General features: G+C 41.5%; 1 protein-coding gene across 8 annotated transcripts in view; it reads right to left on the minus strand.

The window, feature by feature from the left end:
- Positions 1-18,867, minus strand: part of LOC106069798 (uncharacterized) — a 178,833-nt gene that overhangs the window by 72,681 nt on the left and 87,285 nt on the right. For all 8 annotated transcript variants that reach the window (XM_056038730.1, XM_056038731.1, XM_056038732.1 and 5 more), the window contains 2 exons: positions 6,308-10,199; positions 4,734-4,756 (listed from right to left, as the gene is read on the minus strand). In XM_056038730.1, coding sequence (XP_055894705.1) covers positions 4,734-4,756; positions 6,308-10,199 — 3,915 coding nt within the window. The remainder of the gene's footprint in view (positions 1-4,733; positions 4,757-6,307; positions 10,200-18,867) is intronic.

The following is an 18,867-nucleotide window of genomic DNA, read 5'->3' on the forward strand; positions in this document are numbered from 1 at the left end:
GCATTTTTTTTTTCTTTTATACATAACTTAAACTTTTGAGTCCTAACAAATGGTGTCAGAAGTGAGCACGTTGATATGTTAAGTTATGTTTCACAACGAACTTTCGAATAAGTCAATCATTGAAATGAAGATTTAAAACGAATAGGATCCTTGTCAACAAGTTGCTACAATGTATTACACAAATGCAATACACCCAACTAAATGCAAATAATAATAATACTTAAACAGGTGAATGAAATATGAAAAAAATAATAATTATCCACAAATCATGCTATTTGAATGTGACCACACAATAAGATGCACTGTGTCCACAAGAGCAGCGACGAACTGTTGGGGAATGCGATAAGGAAACTATCCAGAGATTCTACTCCCATGCTATACAAGATTACACCGACTACACACCCACTAACTCAATATGTGAGTGTGAGAGAGAGAGAGAGAAAGAGAGAGAGAGAGAGAGAGAGAGATAAGAGTGAGTCCAGTGACCTGTCAGGTGAAATCTTGAGATATAAATAGTCTCAGGTGGTTACCTAGACATATTGACTTTCTCATGTGGGGGTGAGTAGTCATGGCTCACCCAGACAAGTGTTACTTATTGGCAGAAAGGAGAAATGAATGCGGGGGTGGGGGGGGGGCGGGGGTCACACCAGAGGTCAAGTGCCACACAGCTTCTCCGTGGCCAGTAGATTAGCTCGTGGGTGCTCCGGCCTCCTGAAACACACACACCAAAGTACAATTATTTTTTTGCGATTAGATACACAAACGTGCGAGGGCGGCGCAAACGACTTTGTTTTGGTCTAACCCTATCTTATTTACATCAATATTTTCAAAGGCGGATTGAGGATACAAAAATGGGGGAGGGACAATGGGTGTCAAAAAGTAAAAAAAAAACATAACAACTCCACTGGACGTTAATAAACAAAAAACCCTTTGTTTTAACAGAGCAGTAAAGAGATAACAATGTGATAGAGAAAATCAATGATGACAAGTATTTAGTGACCAGTTAGTTGTGGTCAGTACTGGTCAATACTACTCTAGCTGTATCTGGGTCATGTCTAGGTCAACACATTTGAATCTATGAAGTAATGATGCGGTAGACACTTCCCCTCCCCCACCCCAAACAGGGCTGTTTAAATCTCAAAGAGACTCAGATGAGATAGGTTTAATGGTTGTAAAATATTTTTACAAAGCTTTTATCAACTCACTTAGCCTGTCTGTCTGTCTGTCAGGTAAATAATTTGAACACGTTATAGCCTACAACACTAACCATCTTTTAAGATATTAGCCAATTGGTCAATTAATTGTTGGTAATTATTTTTTAAAAATAAAAAACGGAAACAACTTTTACATTATCAAAAGATACAGTTAGAGTTCTTCCTCTTAGATAAGCTTTTTTTTTTTTTTTTAAAGGATTGTTACATGTTTCGGGTGTTCCTTCAGAGTTGAAAGAAAATCTACTTCCTAGTCCAAACCTCCCGCAGGACGACGGGGGGATGGCAGCGGGCGGGGTATGAACTCGGGGACTATCAAGACGACCCAACGAGAGACCAGAAAATTTGATTTACGGAGCCCTAAAAAATGGAAAAAGAAATACATTTAAAAAAAGCAAAAGCTTATCAGCATTCAGCACTACTTTTATTTTGTATACCGGATGCACCATGAAGCTATCTATTTATAGATTTTTCGCAACAGGTGAAAATCTCACAAACATTATCCCACACTATATAGATCGAATATAGATCTTTCTATCTATCTATCTATCTATCTATCTATCTATCTATCTATCTATCTATCTATCTATCTATCTATCTATCTATCTATCTATCTGTCCGTCTGTCTATCTACCTATGTATATATACAAGGGTTTTCCGGCAACTTCATTAGTTCTAGTGATTAATACCGATTCTGCGTGAAGTCCAGCTGGCCATATCGAAGTGACCAGTAGCTTTGTGTTCACCATTCTGGAGTGTGGGGGGTGAATTCCCTGTGGGCTTGGCGAAGGGTAGCATGCGGTTGCGGGATTTAAAAAAAAACAACTGACCAGACAGATCAACACTGCCGTGAGGGATTTCTTCCCAACATAAGGTCAACACAGAATGGCTGGTGGGGAATGAAACAGGGTCGGGGAAGAGTGTGTGTGTGTGTGTGGGGGGGGGGTGATAATAGAAGGCATTGGTAGAGAGGAAAAAAGACTGGCCACCTAATAGTACTCTCATATTGACAATGTGTTTCGACTCTATTAATAACTCAGTCACGTGACATTCCACCATGCTCAGACATTACTGATATCAGATGCTAGATCTGCACACCACAGGGTCAAGCCACAGTGCATGCGAATTGAATCTGGAATTGAACTGAAACTTTTTCTTATCTTATAGATTACAAATGTTAATTCAAAAAAAAGATAATTACGTCCTACGCATTTCATGTGTCAATCTAGTCCTGCATGTTAATCAAGGATTAAACCCTGCTAAGTCGTTGGTTTTCCTGCCTGATTCAAGCAACCCATTCCATGCTCTGATGGCACTAGGGAAGAAGGAGCACTTGTACGAATGTCAGTAGGTGTTGACCGTCCCTTTAAGAACCCAGAGTTCTCTGACAGAAGAATAGACGAGCGGACAGAATAGATCAATAGGTCATTAGACCGAGGCACAGTGTTAATGGTGGTGTAGCATTGTCATTTAGTCAGATGGTTATGAAACAGTCAGCAGTGATACACATGCAAATAAGATGAGTACTTACATTGTGGACAGTCAACTCACGTTTTAACAAGTAACGGAAACAATAATTATTTAAATGAATTAAAAAACAACAACATTCACTTTCGACCAGAGATGAAATGAGCTGTGTACATCCTGTGGTGAATCTAGTGTGTACATCCTGTGGCAAACCTGCTGCATATATCATAAGGTGGACCGTCTGTGTGTGTGTGTGCGTTTGTGAGGGGGACGTGTTGGGAACATTTCAATTGGCTTCAAGGCATTTTTGTTTAGAAGTGTGAGTAATATCAAGGCTTAGGGCACACACACACACACGCGATTCGATTGTGGATAGATGTACACATGGTGATAATTTACACACCACAAATAACACATGTTTGTGTGAGTACGAGTGTGTTGTGTAAGGTAGGGGCAGTGTGAGTGATGTAGTTTGGGGGGGGGGTGTGAGTGGAAGGGAGTATGTTTTGACCGATAGCAACAACTGGCTGCCACTTGGAGGATTTCAATAGTAAACAAGACAGAGTGAGTCAGCTCTACTGGGAATGAGGGGGGGGGGGGAGAGAAAGAGAGAAGGAGCAGAACAGAGAATCAGAGGCATAATAGAGGCAGTTCTTTTATTAGAACTTTATTCAGACAAGGGAACTAACTGTTTAAAAAAATTGAACAGAATAGGCAAGCTTTTCTTGAATAAGGAGTAAGGGAGATAAATCTTATCATTTATCAGATAAATTTATTCATGACGGTGTAAAATTACCAGGCAATGCAACAACAGAATAGCATCATTGCCTTTAATTAGATATAAAGTTGAATTAAAATCAAACAACAAACGCATATGTCTTATATATGGTGAACAGTTTGCTGCAAAAATGTAATATGATTTACCCAGTATTACAAATCATACAATGCACTCTACAGTACTGTTAAGAATGACTTGTACCGTCCCGTCTGCTCTCCACTCCCTACCTGACAATCCTGCAAGAATGTAAAGAATGTAGTCTGGGGGCCAGCGGAGTCCAAGAAGCTACAACAGATCTGGGACAACAAAAGTAGGTCAAGAGAGAAACAGAACCATAGGAGAAGGAAAAAAAACAACACCTCACACAACACTTAAAAAAAAAATACGGAAAAAAAACTTTTTTTTTACTGTAACATTTTCCGGGCTCTTTGGAATCTGGGTCACAATGCCAGACCTGGACACAAAGAGAGTAGCAAATGGAAAAGGAACGTGCCAAACGAATAAAAAAAAAGTTGATCAAATCTAGTTCAATGGTGAAGTGAAACTGTGGTATGGTCCGTCTTCTGAGTCTGTTAACAGTTTGATCTATTGTGATTTACTGTTAGGTGTAATGCACAATATATAAACGTATTTCCTAAAAGATAATAAAAAGATTATTATTACCCGTGTTTCCAGTTTAAAAATCATTATCTAGAACTGCACATATGAAGTCTGAAGTGCTTGGGTGGAATTGTGTCTTAATTCATATTTACATAACGCAAGCTTTCTATACATTAGCATTATACATAGAGACTAGACTATATATGTATACTCACTAGACATTACGTAACACTAAATATACACCCAACATATACTAGATGTGTTTTTGTCTCTGGCCTGTGACTTAAAAGACGTATTGTTTTGTTGAACAGGTTTCGTTTGTTCCTCCAGAAGTGAAGATATTTACATCCTAACCTAGCAGGACGATAGGGGATGTCGGCTGGCAGGGATTGAACCCGGGTCCTTCGAGACGATGGCTAAAGACAATACCACAAGACCAACAACAAATCAGGACAAGGTAACAAACTCCGATTGGTACAAGGATGGAAGGGTTAATCCCCTTGTAGAGACCTTGCGAGATACTCGGCGCAGTGCCTCATAGCTCCCATACAGGTCTAGTGACTCTGCAGATACGTAACCCCCGAAGCTCTCAGAGCTGCGAATACTCTTGCAAGATAGACAAACTAACTTGAATGTATGACTATGTGATGCAGACACGATTTACACAAAATACTTACTCAGAGTTTCTTGTATCCACAGACTGTTTAAAAAGATAAAAAAAAAGTAGGAACAATTATACAACATACGCCGTTATAAGGAGACAAAGAGAAAGAAAGAGAAAGAAAGAAAGAGAAGTTGTTGAAAAATTGGGCAAACAAAATAACAAACATTAAGTCTAACATTATTTAAACAAATTGCACATTCCTTATATAAGTACTTTACATTGACAGAGCCCAGCAAGTCTAGATTTGAAAACCGAAAGGTAAAATAAACATATCAAGCATAGAAAGGGATATAATTCATGATATTTTTTTGCTACTGAGGGGAAACCAATAGGTGCATTATCTCCCGTGACGAAGTCATGGCTATTAGCTAACTTCCGCTCTACCACAGTAATACAAATAAAAAACAAATAAAATATTAGCGGATGTTTTCTTGCCAACAAATGATGGCACATGACATCTTTCAGTGATGTCTGTACTGTTACAGGATGATGATTTTTACGCAGAAATAGTAAGCATTCTGGCCTAAACAGCTGTGACCAGCACTACGACCAATCACCTCTAAACTTTCCCGAGGTGAGTGTACTTCCTAGCCATGCGCAATGGAACCTTTACATTTCAACTTTGAACTCTTTTTTTTTTTTAATTATCGGAATATTAACAAACTTAAAATATGTATTTTAATTATTACACATAAACTGAATTTACACTTCGCATTAAAACTGGTAATATTGAATGAAACATTGTAAATTTTAACACTGACTGGTAAATGGTTAAATTTAAAGGACGTACACAGCAAGTCACTTGCATTTAAGGAGGGGCGCAGTGGCCGAGTGGTTAAGCGCTTGGCTTCCAAACAGTTCAAATCTTGCTGAAGACTGTGATTTTTAGTTTCGGGATCTTTATGACTCCTCTGAGTCCACCCAACTCTAATGGGTACCTGACGAACACCCAACTCTAATGGGTACCTGACGAGTTGCGGAAAGTAAAAGTGGTTGGTCAATGTGCTGGCCACGTGAAACCATGCTCGTTAACCATTGGCCAAAGAAACAGATGGCATTAACATCAAGATCTCAAGGTCTGAAAGGGGGAATTTACTTTATTTATTAGACTGGGATTTCTAATCTCAGGATCTTTTGGGCGCCTCTGAGTCCACCTAGCTCCGATGGGTACCTGACTTTAGTTGGGGAAAAGTAAAGGTCGTTGTGCTGGCTACATGACACCCTCGTTAACCGTGGGCCAGAGAAACAGACGACCTTTAAACATCCTCTGCTCTATAGATCGCAAGGTTTGAAACGAGAACTTCTCTTTATTTCTGGAGTGGACTTTGCTATAAGTTCCAGCCCATGTGATTTCTCCCATTGAGCTGCATTGGAAATAACTTCTCATCCCTGAAACATAATACTTGGGATCCTGACCCGTACAGCAACATGGCCTATGACCCTTCCAATGTAGAATTGTATCACCTACTCATAAGTTCAAATGTGGCAACATGACCATACCACTTTTATAACATAAATATGGGTCTATAAAGTGATACCCCGTTACCCACTCCTACATGCACGACAATAAGACATGAATGTACTTACAATATCCACAGATTCTGCCAGGGAGTCACGTGTGGAAGGAGAGAAAATACTGATATCCTCATAATGATTCTCTGAGGCGAAAGAGCTCCTGGATCTCCTTTCATCATCGGGGCCGTATCTCAGAGAACCCGAGGACCTCAGCTTGCTCCATTCTGTTTCTCTACGCATCCGGTCATACTTGGTCATCTCCATGTAGTCCGAGCTGCGGGACGAGGTGGAATTGGATCTGCGGATGCTGTCCACACGCTGGGCACTTTTGGCCAAATTCTCATTGGCCTTGGAGATGATGTCCGCGACCGACTCGCTACTATTGCCCTCTATCGACTCGTACATAGAAGAATCTGTGGAGAAATCCCTGGAGTGAGTGCCACCGGCGTGTGTCTTTCGTTGGATAAAGGAGAGCAGTGCTTGCTGCTGGAGTTTCCTTAAATTCGGCTCATTCAGTTGGCTAAGATCTTCAGAGTGAGTTCTTAAGTGACCAACGTTGAGCTCAGATGATTTGTAGTCCAAGCTGGTAGGTGAAGGTCCTGGAAATACAGTGTTAGGTTTATCTGTCATGCGAAACTGACCACTGTCCGTGTCATAGCTAGAAAATGCAGGGGCTGTGTGTTTGACTACGGGTATTTGTTCTGATATCGTTCGTTTTAGATTAGTGCCCTTGGCCAGATCAGCCTGGCTCTTAAGCCAGGACTCACTCTGCCAGGAGTACTTTGGTGGTTCCTGCTGGCGCCCAGCAGACTGACTCCAACTGGACAGAGAGGATGACACGCCGCTGTTGTCTGAATGCAGATTGGGGTTATCACCTTCCTCCTGAATCAGCCCGAGTGTCTGAGACTCTGAAAATTTCATTCCACGAGACATGGGAACATAGACATTGGATGCACTCCCAGCGTCCTGGGAGGGTCGAGGAGGATCTTTCCCTTTGTTCACAGACTTGGCTGAGGAAGATGTCGATTGAGATATAAGCCTTTCTGTCTCATCGTAAATACCGTACGCCTTTCTGAGTGATGGCTTCCTATTGAACTGGTAATCCGATAGATCGTCATCGGCTGAAATGAACACAGAATCCGAATCATTGCGCTTCTTCTTACTGTCTTCAGGTGCGGACTGCGGTGCAGCTTTGGACTGCAATGAAGTGGTAAGAGTCTGCTCATTTGAGTTCATGCTTACACTCGACTCTGTTAGACTACTGAACGGTGTGCCGCCTAGTGACGATCTGGAATCGGAAGAGGAACTCTTGCGATTGGAAATCCCCGAAAGATCAGAACCGCTGGCGCTGTGGGGAAATGCATAATAAGACTTTGACGTGGAAGCATTAGAAGTGCTGCTGGGATAGCTTGACATTGCAGGGGAGCTCATCTCTCTATGAAAACCTGACCCCGATGACCTTAAATCCATATTTTGAGGTCTATTTTTCTGGTTCAAGAACACAGGATCCAGACTTCGCCTCCCTTTTGTATAACCTCCGTCATTTTTCTGACTAACATCAAGGAATGGATACGAGTTCTCAGTTCTAGAAGAATCTGCAATGCTGGATACTGATCCGTATTCTTCTCGGCCGAAGAGACTGCCAGTTTCGTCATGATGGATGACTACGCTGCTATAAGACTCTGCCTCCCGAAGCCCAGGCTGCTGCAACACTGAGGACGAACTCGCCGAAATCTCAAACTTTGGTGACTGCTCCTGTAGCGAAGTGATGCGTTTGTCTCCAGTCATGTCCAGCTTGTTGCCGTAAAATTCCTCCGACAGTTTTCTCAGCAAAGAGACACTGTGGTCAAAGGCTGGGGCAGAGTTGGCGTGATGCTCACTGTTGGCGTTCATATCTGGACTTTCGTCCGTGGCATATTTGGCGTGGATGTTCTGAATGTCAGTGAACGTTGATTTGTTAAAGCTTGGTAAGAAATTGAACATAGTTTCGTTGTTTTTTGTTCCTTCGTAGTAGGCACCGAGTTTCTTGTCCACTTCCGTATTCTGGAAATCTCGAGACATTCTGGCCTGAATAGACTTTTCCTCAAACATCTTTTTCTGATCCTCGGGAGTTTTCGGAGAGGTCTGAGTGCCATATTCTCCCACCTGAATCTCGGCATTGCGAAGTTTGGCTGAGGTTGCTGCAGGGTTGGACAATTTGATTGCATAAGGCACAGATTCGGTCTGGGTGCTTGTGTTGTAGTAGGGAGTTGACTTGACAATGTAGGCTTTGCTCACATCCTTCTCGCCACTGGGGCTAGGCCTCTCGTAAGAATCTCTCTGTCTGGCCCTCGTGGAAGCTTGGGAGGATGGAGTGCTAGGGGACTGCTGCCTGTTCTCTTGTGGAGAGTTCTTCTCCTGCCAGCTTTGTAGAGGAGATCCTTTGAAAGGATCATGCCATGATCTTGGCCTACTTTGCTGTTGCTGTAGTTGCAACGAATAGTTTGTGTCACCTTGAGAATTCGACCTCACGTCTCTGTAATTCAAGGGCGAGCCTTGGTCTAGAGGACTGGTCCCAGTGTCTACATTTTTTTTATCAAAGTTTAAATTTAAATTTGAAGGTCGAACATTTGACCCACTAATGTGGCCTTCCAAATATGTATTTGAAGATGGCTGTTGAGTGCTGCTTGGTCGATTATAATGTCCCCAATGATATCTACTCTGGTCATTGGAGCCTGTTAGTCTGGAGGAGACATCCTGAGAGTCTAACCCTTTGCCTTCTCTCTCAGGCGGCGATGGGGCACTGTACTCTTTATCCCCAATATTATGTCCATCAGGGTCCATTTTGGGTGGCGGATAACCTGGCTGAGAGTTTTTGTAAAAATCTTCAAACCTGTTCTCAACCGCATCATTATTCCTGCGAACGACTCGCCCAACTTTGTCGTATACAAACTCTGACTTAATGCCTGGGTCACTCGTGTTCCTTCCCTCGACCTTTCGCTCGGCCACGGGACTGTTCTTCTCCACCAAGGGCCTGAGGCCGGGCGTGTAGGCGAGCCTCTGCTTCTGTGGAAACTCTTTGCTGGTGTTGGTGTTGTCCGTCATGGACTGGGCTCGGGTATTGATGGGCTGCGTCTCCTCCGAGGCGCCGCTGGGTTTGGTGACTGGCCACGAGGGATACTTCTCATGGTTCTGGTTCACCTTGATGTACTTGAGGCTGGAAGGGTCCCTCGTGGGGAGGCTGGCGCCACCGAATGGGTTGCTGGTTTTAACATCCGGAGTCTGTGGATTGCTGTCTCTGCCAGTCACCTCGTCAATGTCAATGATCTCAGAGATCTTCTCACTCCCGAGCTCGCTGCCTAGAAGAGTGACATTCTCGTAGTCTGGCTGGTACTTGTGGAGGAGGGTGTGCGAGGGCAGCGAGCGCCTCGTGTGCTGCCTGGAAGTGTTATCCAAGTTGTAATAGTCCTGGCTATACATCCTGTTACTGCTGCCAACACTGCCACCATGCTTCATACTGAAATCCGAAGACGAGCGCAGCATGCCCAGAGAATGTGCCCTCGAGTCGGCATCGTGCAGTCCGACTTCGTCAAAGATATTTGGACTGGACTTTGCAGAGAGATAAGAGGTACCTTTGGGTGAAATAACAGATTCGTGGGCGCCTTCACTTCCATCGGATTTGGCCAAATTTGGCGAGGATTTCATTGACAGAAGAAGCTGCCTCTGCTGGTGTTGCTGCTGACTGTAGCTGAGGCCGGCGGACAAATTCTGGCCATCGGATTTCCTTCTGTTAATCTCAGCACTGTATTTTTTACTCCACTGAGACTGTCCACTTGAGTACTGGGAATCGGGGTAGCGGCCACTGTTGTCATGAGAGTAGGCCCGCCTGGGGTCTGATGGATTCCCCCAAGGCGGATCTGAGGAGGCAGAATGCCCTCGAGATGAAATGTTTTTGTCAGGTCCAGCGCTGCTTAATCTACCAACACTGGAAAGATAAAAAAGCAAAATGTTGATCACCTATTTGAAAACATTTTTTAAAACAATAAAGACTATGGTGTATATGATATGTACATCGGCCATTATTTGAATATTTTTCACAATGAAAAGTCCCTCTATGACATGTTAGTGCTGGAGTTTCGGATATAAAAGGTGATGTTCTAATGGATTATAAGTCTAGAACCACTAAATGCAAGGAAGCATATATTATTCCGTTTACAACGAGTCTCAAAACTTGATATTATATTTTACTTAATACATATGGGAATGCAGATTTAAAATACAATCAAACTAACAAAATAGAAATATTTCTTAACGATGCATACATTTTTTTTAAGTTAAAACTCTGAAGCTATGTATAGCAACATTAAAATTTCAACTAGTGCTCTACATTAATGATTGTTTCATGATGTAGAATTGGTTACAATTAATTTGAATTGCTCTAGTTCGATTGTTGTTGATTATACTATATTATATTCTTATTGTCACACTATAAGAACACTGTCACACGACATCTGTGCAAGGTGTCACAATGTGTTTGTACAGTGTCATTGCATGTGCCTTTAAGTTTAAAAAAAAAAAAAGAAGACCCGCTGAGAACATCGTTGTCACTACCTGCTACGATCCTGTTTCAAGTCAACGACACACTCGAGCTACCGTGCATTTGATGTCTAGAGTAGAAGTGTCAGGTAGCAGTGTCTCACAGGTCCATACGTTTCACTGCCTCTTCATCCTGTCGTTACCTTTTAACTTCTCAGTCACTGTTTGGTCAGCCAGTCAATGCTTGGTCAGTCAGTCAATGCTTGATCAGCCAGTCAATGCTGGGTCAGTCAGTCAATGCTTGGTCAGTCAGTCAATGCTTGGTCAGTCAGTCAATGCTGGGTCAGTCACTGTTTGGTCAGTCAGTCAATGCTGGGCCAGTGAGTCAATGCTGGGTCATTCACTGTTTGGTCAGTCAGTCAATGCTTGGTCAGTCAGTCAATGCTGGGTCAGTCAGTCAATGCTGGGTCAGTCACTGTTTGGTCAGTCAGTCAATGCTTGGTCAGTCATTCAATGCTTGGTCAGCCAGTCACTGCTTAGTCAGTCCACGTTTAGTCAGTCAGTCACTGCTTGGTCAGTCAGTCACTGCTTGGTCAGCCAGTCAATGCTTGGTCAGTCATTCAATGCTTGGTCAGCCAGTCACTGCTTAGTCAGTCCATGTTTAGTCAGTCAGTCACTGCTTGGTCAGTCAGTCACTGCTTGGTCAGTCAGTTAATGCTTATTCAGTCGGTCAAAGCTTGGTCAGTCGCTTCTCAGTCAGTCACTGCTTGGTCATTCAGTCAATGCTTGATCAGTCAGTACTTCGTCAGTCAATGGTAGGTCAGTCAATGCTTGATAAGTCACTGCTGCTCAGTCAATGTTTGGTCATTCAATGCTTGGTCATTCTCGACAATGTACTTATACACTTAAAGAAAATCCTAGACCAAGTGACCTTTATGAGTACCACCAAGATCTCAGGACTGCCCTCCCCCTCTTTCGTTATATCCCTCAAGACACAAAGACACAGACAGATACACAGACAGACAGGAGGTCATTACGTCAGGTGTGTAAAAAAATCAACAATGACCTCGATTGTTTACATCGAAACACGCCTCTGAAGCAAGATGTATTATAAGATGCATTATAAGAAGAATTATAAGATGTATTTGTTGATTATCATGAACGAATAAAAACAATTATATGTCATGAAATCAGCTGTTTAATCTAACGCCATCTAGGATGATAACAACAGTTACAAGGGATGTTACTCCCAAACACCGAGTGGTGCAACCTATATATAAAACACACATCAACAGTATTAAGATGTATTATAAAATGTATCATAAAATGAATTGTAATATATATTATAAGAAGATTTATGAGATATATTAAAATGCATTATAAAATGTACAAACAGAACTATTTTTATACAAACATCTTGCACTGATTTTATTTTGCTAACAGGCATTCCCTAGATCTTTGCTTGTAAGACGTGGAATGTAAATACGTAGAATAGATAAATGTGTAATTTATACAAAGAAAGGGTTTTCTGTTCACTTTGAAATAGCATTAATCACGCGCCTCTTGCTTAAAACACGTTCTGAGCGCGCGCACACAAACATTTAAAAGCAAAATAAGTGCGTGGCGCACATTCACTGAGTACAGTTGAGCGTAACTACAAGGGCAAGTAATTCATACATTGAATGCTAGGTAACTCTCACTTCGTTTCTGTTATTCATCCTTTTAATTCAACCCATTAAAAACGAAATAATTAGATTAAACTCAGAAACGTTTTTTTTTTTTAGACTTTGCAGTCAGATGTGGCTAAATCTGGCTAACACTTGTGTTGACCACTCGGACTAAACAAACTTTCCTTACATGATGAAACCAGGAGTGGAAAGGGACAAGATGTGGGAGGAAGTGGTCGGTTTTAAGCTGTACAGTAAACATTGACAATGTTTCACAGCAGGACCTAGATCTAAATAGAATCCACTCTAGTGTGGTCAACAGCTTTTGACTCAACAGCAATTGATTGAAGAGATATACGAAAAAAAAATTGTCGGTTAGTACTGGACATTGAAGTCCAAAACTGGCGTTAATATTGTACTCCTGTGGGCAGGAGTCCAGTCTTCTGTTGAAGTGATCGGGAATGGGGACTCCTCTTTATATACCAACATACCAGCACACCAACATACCAGCACACCAACATACCAGCACACCAACATACCAGCACACCAGCACACCAACATACCAGCACACCAACATACCAGCACACCAACATACCAGCACACCAATATACCAGCACACCAACATACCAGCACACCAACATACCAGCACACCAACATACCAGCACACCAACATACCAGCACACCAACATACCAGCACACCAACATACCAGCACACCAACATGCCAGCACACCAACATACCAGCACACCAACATACCAGCACATCAACATACCAGCACACCAACATACCAGCACACCAACATACCAGCACACCAACATACCAGCACACCAATATACCAGCACACCAACATACCAGCACACCAACATACCAGCACACCAACATACCAGCACACCAACATACCAGCACACCAACATACCAGCATACCAACATACCAGCACACCAACATACCAGCACACCAACATACCAACACACCAGCACACCAACATACCAGCACACCAACATATCAACATACCAGCACACCAACATACCAGCACACCAACATACCAGCACACCAACATACCAGCACACCAACATACCAGCACACCAACATACCAGCACATCAACATACCAGCACACCAACATACCAGCATACCAACATACCAGCACACCAACATACCAGCACACCAACACTCAACTTTTGGTTTCACACTAACTTTATTACATTTGTAGGTAGCTTAAAAATTCAGTAAGTATTGTACACATTGTTACAATGGACATAAAATGACCACAGTGACCAGTATCACAATGTTATATATATAATGACAATGTCTTCGATATCGGAGATTAAGGATGAGTGCAGCGTGTCACATGGCTACGCAAACCCAGTTGCGACCTACATATTTTCCCACATCTCATGTAGACCAAGGCGTAGATATCCCCCCCCCCCTAGACCTTTTATTACACATAAGAACTGATTCAAGCGCGCTCCCTAAGTCTGTACCTACAATATGTTGTTTGAACCGCCTGGCTAGTTGTTTAAAAAAATGTAGCATGTGATTAGAGTCACATTATGAGATTAAATGTAGCATGCAATTAGAAACACAATCTGAGATTTAACTTTCAATCAACTTCTATTGGTAGGTCTATTAAATACTCCGTGAAACAAGATCTATATTTACTGAACAAAGAGAGATAACTTAGCTACTTTATGTTAGTCTATATTACCTCCCCTTTTAATTTGATGTTTAGATTTTTCCCAAAGATTTCTGACATTACCAAACATTATATTTAGATTGTAGTTCGTAGATATAGATCTATACATGTATATACTACTGGAGGCTATGAGTTTCTAAATACTATTGTTTTTAAATGTCCTTTTTAAATTGTTATTTAGATTATATCAAATAAATAAATATATATATTTTTCATTCAATATGTCAGTGAAAAAAAATATTTAGCCTGAAATCTCTGCGTCACGTGATGAGGACACGTGACATCAGGTTACCCTGCGTGACATGAAGCTGTCCTTACCTTCAGTGGAGCTACCAAGATAAATGGGCTCCCTGGTCTTCAGGAATGTAATCACTTTCCCTCGCCACCGCCTCGGACAGCACGTGACCAGCAGAGACTTAGTCGGCTGGCGTGGGGGGGGGGGAGGTATGAAGGGGATTACCCTAGCTCGCTTGTCATACCTGTCTTAAAATATGAATACCTCATCAGGAGGATCAGTGGTCAACTCAGCGGTCACGGAAGATGGCCAAGGGAACACCTTTACAGTAAAACGCAGTAAAAAAAATATTGTTATTGCTTCTGTATGTGATCTCGAAGGCTGTTGCTATGTACACATGTGTGTGCATCTCACATAGAAATTAAACAATGGACACTGGATACTGGACACTGGATACTGGACACTGGATACAGTGAAATGTTAAAAAGACACATATTTGTTTTTAGGTTTTCTAGCCTCTTTTAGTTACCAAGCGACAATGGATCATCTCATTGAAAAGAGACGAAAGCCTGGGCAGTAGTGGATATTTAGGCTCTATAGCTAAATCTATCTCTCTAGTGCATATTTATGCTCTGAAGCTAAATCTACCACTGTAGTGGATATGTATGTTCTGTAATTAAATATATCTGTGTAGTGGCTATTTATGCTCTGTAGCTAACTCAATCTATGCAGTGGATATTTATGCTCTGAATCTAAATCTATCTCTGTAGTGGATATTTATGCTCTGAAGCTAAATCTACCACTGTAGTGGATATGTATGTTCTGTAATTAAATATATCTGTGTAGTGGCTATTTATGCTCTGTAGCTAACTCAATCTATGCAGTGGATATTTATGCTCTGAATCTAAATATATCTCTGTAGTTTGTAGTAGTAGTCTGTAGCTAGCTTAATCTTTGTAGTGGATATATATGCTTTGTAACTAAAATATATTAAAGTCTTAGATACCGTGCATAGTTTCTATTTAATTTTTAAATTTTTACATTTTATATACAGAAATAAAAGGTCAAGGTCACGACGCTGACTTGTTCAATTTTACGACATTGCTCATAATACTGGGCAATGAATATGTCGCACATTAATTTTCTGCGTCTGACGTTTAGGGAATTACAGACACGGAACACGCAAGTCATTTCCTGTCGTGGGGGGAGACAACTCTAGAGCTACACCATGATGTAGAGGTCCTCACAGACATGTCGGACCATGATAATTTATAAAGCATCCAAAACTTGTTTTTACCTAAAGTATCTAATGAGCCCTTTAAGTGTTCCAAAAGTTAGGACTTACAGGCCCATAAGACCCGTTTTTTTTTGTTGTTGTGTACTTTATATGTTAATGGTCAATGGTTGTTATTTATTTTGACAACGTGTATGTGCGTTACGGTGCATGTGCGTGTATGTGTGTGTTATAGTGTATGTGCGTGTATGTGTGTGTTATAGTGTATGTGCGTGTTATGGTGTATGTGCGTGTATGTGTGTGTTATAGTGTATGTGCGTGTATGTGTGTGTTATAGTGTATGTGCGTGTATGTGTGTGTTATGGTGTATGTGTGTGTTACGGTGTATGTGCGTTACGGTGTATGTGTGTTACGGTGTATGTGCGTGTATGTGTGTGTTACGGTGTATGTGGATGCGTGTGTGTGTGTGTGTGTTATGGTGTATGTGGCAGGAGTGTGAAATAAAGAGAGAGAATTCCACATCAAATTGGACAAACAATCCATTACTGGAAACGGCAACACAAAATCTATTCGAGCAATGTTTTCCTAAACTGTGTTCCGCCTGAATAAGTGTCCCACGAACTACTGAAATAACGAACTAGTAGGCCACCACGTGAATTAATTCGCTCTAAAAAAAATAAGCAAAGAGTTCCGCTAAATACTCAGAATGTGCCAAAAAAATTTGGGAAGCACTGTATTAGAAGAACGAAAAAAACAACAACAAAAACAACAAACTCACAGCTAGATTTGCGAAAATGTCTAAAGACGTCAGGGGATTGGAGAACGTGAGTGATAGATGCATAACACCCCCCCCCCGATCGTTCCCCCCTCCCCACTAATCTAAGTATGTTATACAAACTAGAAAAGTTTACTTCTGTTTTTGCTACCGGTACTCACAGATGTTTTTACACACACCAACAATCCACACACTATGCACGACCACTTTTGAAAGAACATCTCCGGTGTGTCGACACTAACACACTACGCATTCATTGTGTAATGTCATAATTTACAGGGGGGGGGGCGAGATAACTTCAAGGTCACGTACAGACTACACACACACACACACACACACACAACAGCGCTGATAACAAAACTTTGGGAAGGAGGTTGTTGGAAGGGGAGGGGGGGGATTGAAGATGTTCAAATTTAAAGAGGGGGACGTTAAGGGAGGGAATAGAATACATCTTGTCACGTGTTTATCTCCCTGGGGGGAAGTCCGCCCCGCTTTGTCGACATCGCAATCACAAATAATAATATAATTATAATACAAACTCGTGATAATAAGACTATAAAGGAAAAAACTTTATAAAAAAAATCCTTAATGTTTTAGTTTTACTATAGTAAATACAAAACTTCCAATACTAGTACTAACAAAGCTCATCACGAATACAAATTACGGTACTTTTTACGGGCACTGCGTGTCAGTTAGGCGGGCTGTTGGGCTCGTTGGGCTGGAATCACGCGTGTAGTCCCCGATTTCGTTTTATTTCATTCACTGTTTTTTTCTCATTAAAAAGTTGGTCCCCAGTGCTGCCCTTATATGCAATTCGTATACCTTTTACAAAGCTTACATTAACTTACTCCGTCTGTCTGTTCGTCTGTCTGTCTGGGTGGATTTTTTGACACTTTTTGTTTCTCCCACGTTCCATTCTCGGATCAAGTTGAAATGTTACAGAATCAAAATCGATGACGACACACGAATCAATAAAATAAAATAATGAATTAGTTAATCGATTAATGGTAATAAATTAATTTTGTTTTAGAATTTTGTTTATAGAAAAGGGACATAAAACTAGCAATATTGAGAGATATGGCACCAACTGAAAGGTGCGCTCCCTTCACTCAATATAATCTTTGTTTTCAATTTTTTTTTTTAAATTTTAAAATTAAACTTCATTTTAGCTCGACATTAAGCTCTAAACCTTGCTAGCAAGTGGAAAAAAAACAAGAACCTAGACCCAACCGCTTAGTTTAACACCTGGTAACTGACAGGTAAGTCAGTGCAGAAACAAAGTGTACAGACGGTATAGTCTTTGCTCCAGTCTGTTATGAAATGACGACAATTGAAAAGATAACTTATCTCCGAATGACGTTAATCTTACTTGTACCACATAAGCGAGGCATGTAGGGAAGAAGATATAGTACCAGGAATAGATCAGATTGAATATACAGTGACCCGGATGTCCAATCAATAAAATGACAGAAGAGAGAAGAAAAAAAAAAAGGGGGGGGGGTCAACCTATCATACTCCACCTTGTGTACCGGGCCTACTTGATAACATAGGGAATGGTTGGAGGGGGTGGGGTGGGGGGCTGACAGGTCAGTGGTCGGATTAAGATAATGGTCAGGCTAGCTCCCAGTATCTCTGACTGGCCGATTAACAGAACTCGTCACGGTCTCGCTGAGGATACAACCAACTCATGGACGGCTACTTCATTGGACAAGGAATTTCAGACACGCAGGCTATGCACTAACTAAGGGGAAGCAAGCAGTGGTTCAGGGATACACTAAAAAAAATGATCCCCAAACTCTGACACTGGGATACACTACAACAGTGGCTCCCAAACTATGACACTAGGATACACTACAACAGTGGCTCCCAAACTATGACACTAGGATACACTACAACAGCGGTCCACTACTGTCAGTGGTCCCCATACTATGACACCAGAATACACTACAACAGTGGTGCCTAAACGATGACACTAGAATACACTAAACCAGTGGTCCACTACAACAGTGGTTCCCAAACTATTACACTAGGATACACTACAACAGTGGTCCCCACACCAAGACACTACGATACACTACAACAAGTGGGATCAAAACTTGAACCGAGAAGCAATATTAGAATGTTCTATTCTCAGACTACACCTATTACGTAAAAGATAACAGCGTTTTGACAACCACCTTACTTTCTCTTTCCTACATTACAAAGTTCACCGAGCACTTTTGTTGACCAGTTCAATTAAATGACATCATTCAAGCTTTTTGTTTCAAATTAAATTAACATTAGCATGTTGTAGCCTATTGTAAACTTAATCTCAACAGTTTGAGACCCCCCCTCTGAAAAAAAAAAAGTTCAGCTATAATTTATGTCTGTACGTATGAGTGTATAAATCCAGAAGAGGCTTGCGGGTTAGTCTCGGGAGAGGAGAAAGACGGCGCCCTGGCATGGAATGTGAAATGTTGCCCCTGAAGCAACAAGATGGCGAGGATTTAAAAATTTAAAGTTGTGAAATGATGGC

This window comes from Biomphalaria glabrata, chromosome 8, assembly GCF_947242115.1.
Source record: "Biomphalaria glabrata chromosome 8, xgBioGlab47.1, whole genome shotgun sequence".
NCBI classification, from domain to species: domain Eukaryota; kingdom Metazoa; phylum Mollusca; class Gastropoda; family Planorbidae; genus Biomphalaria; species Biomphalaria glabrata.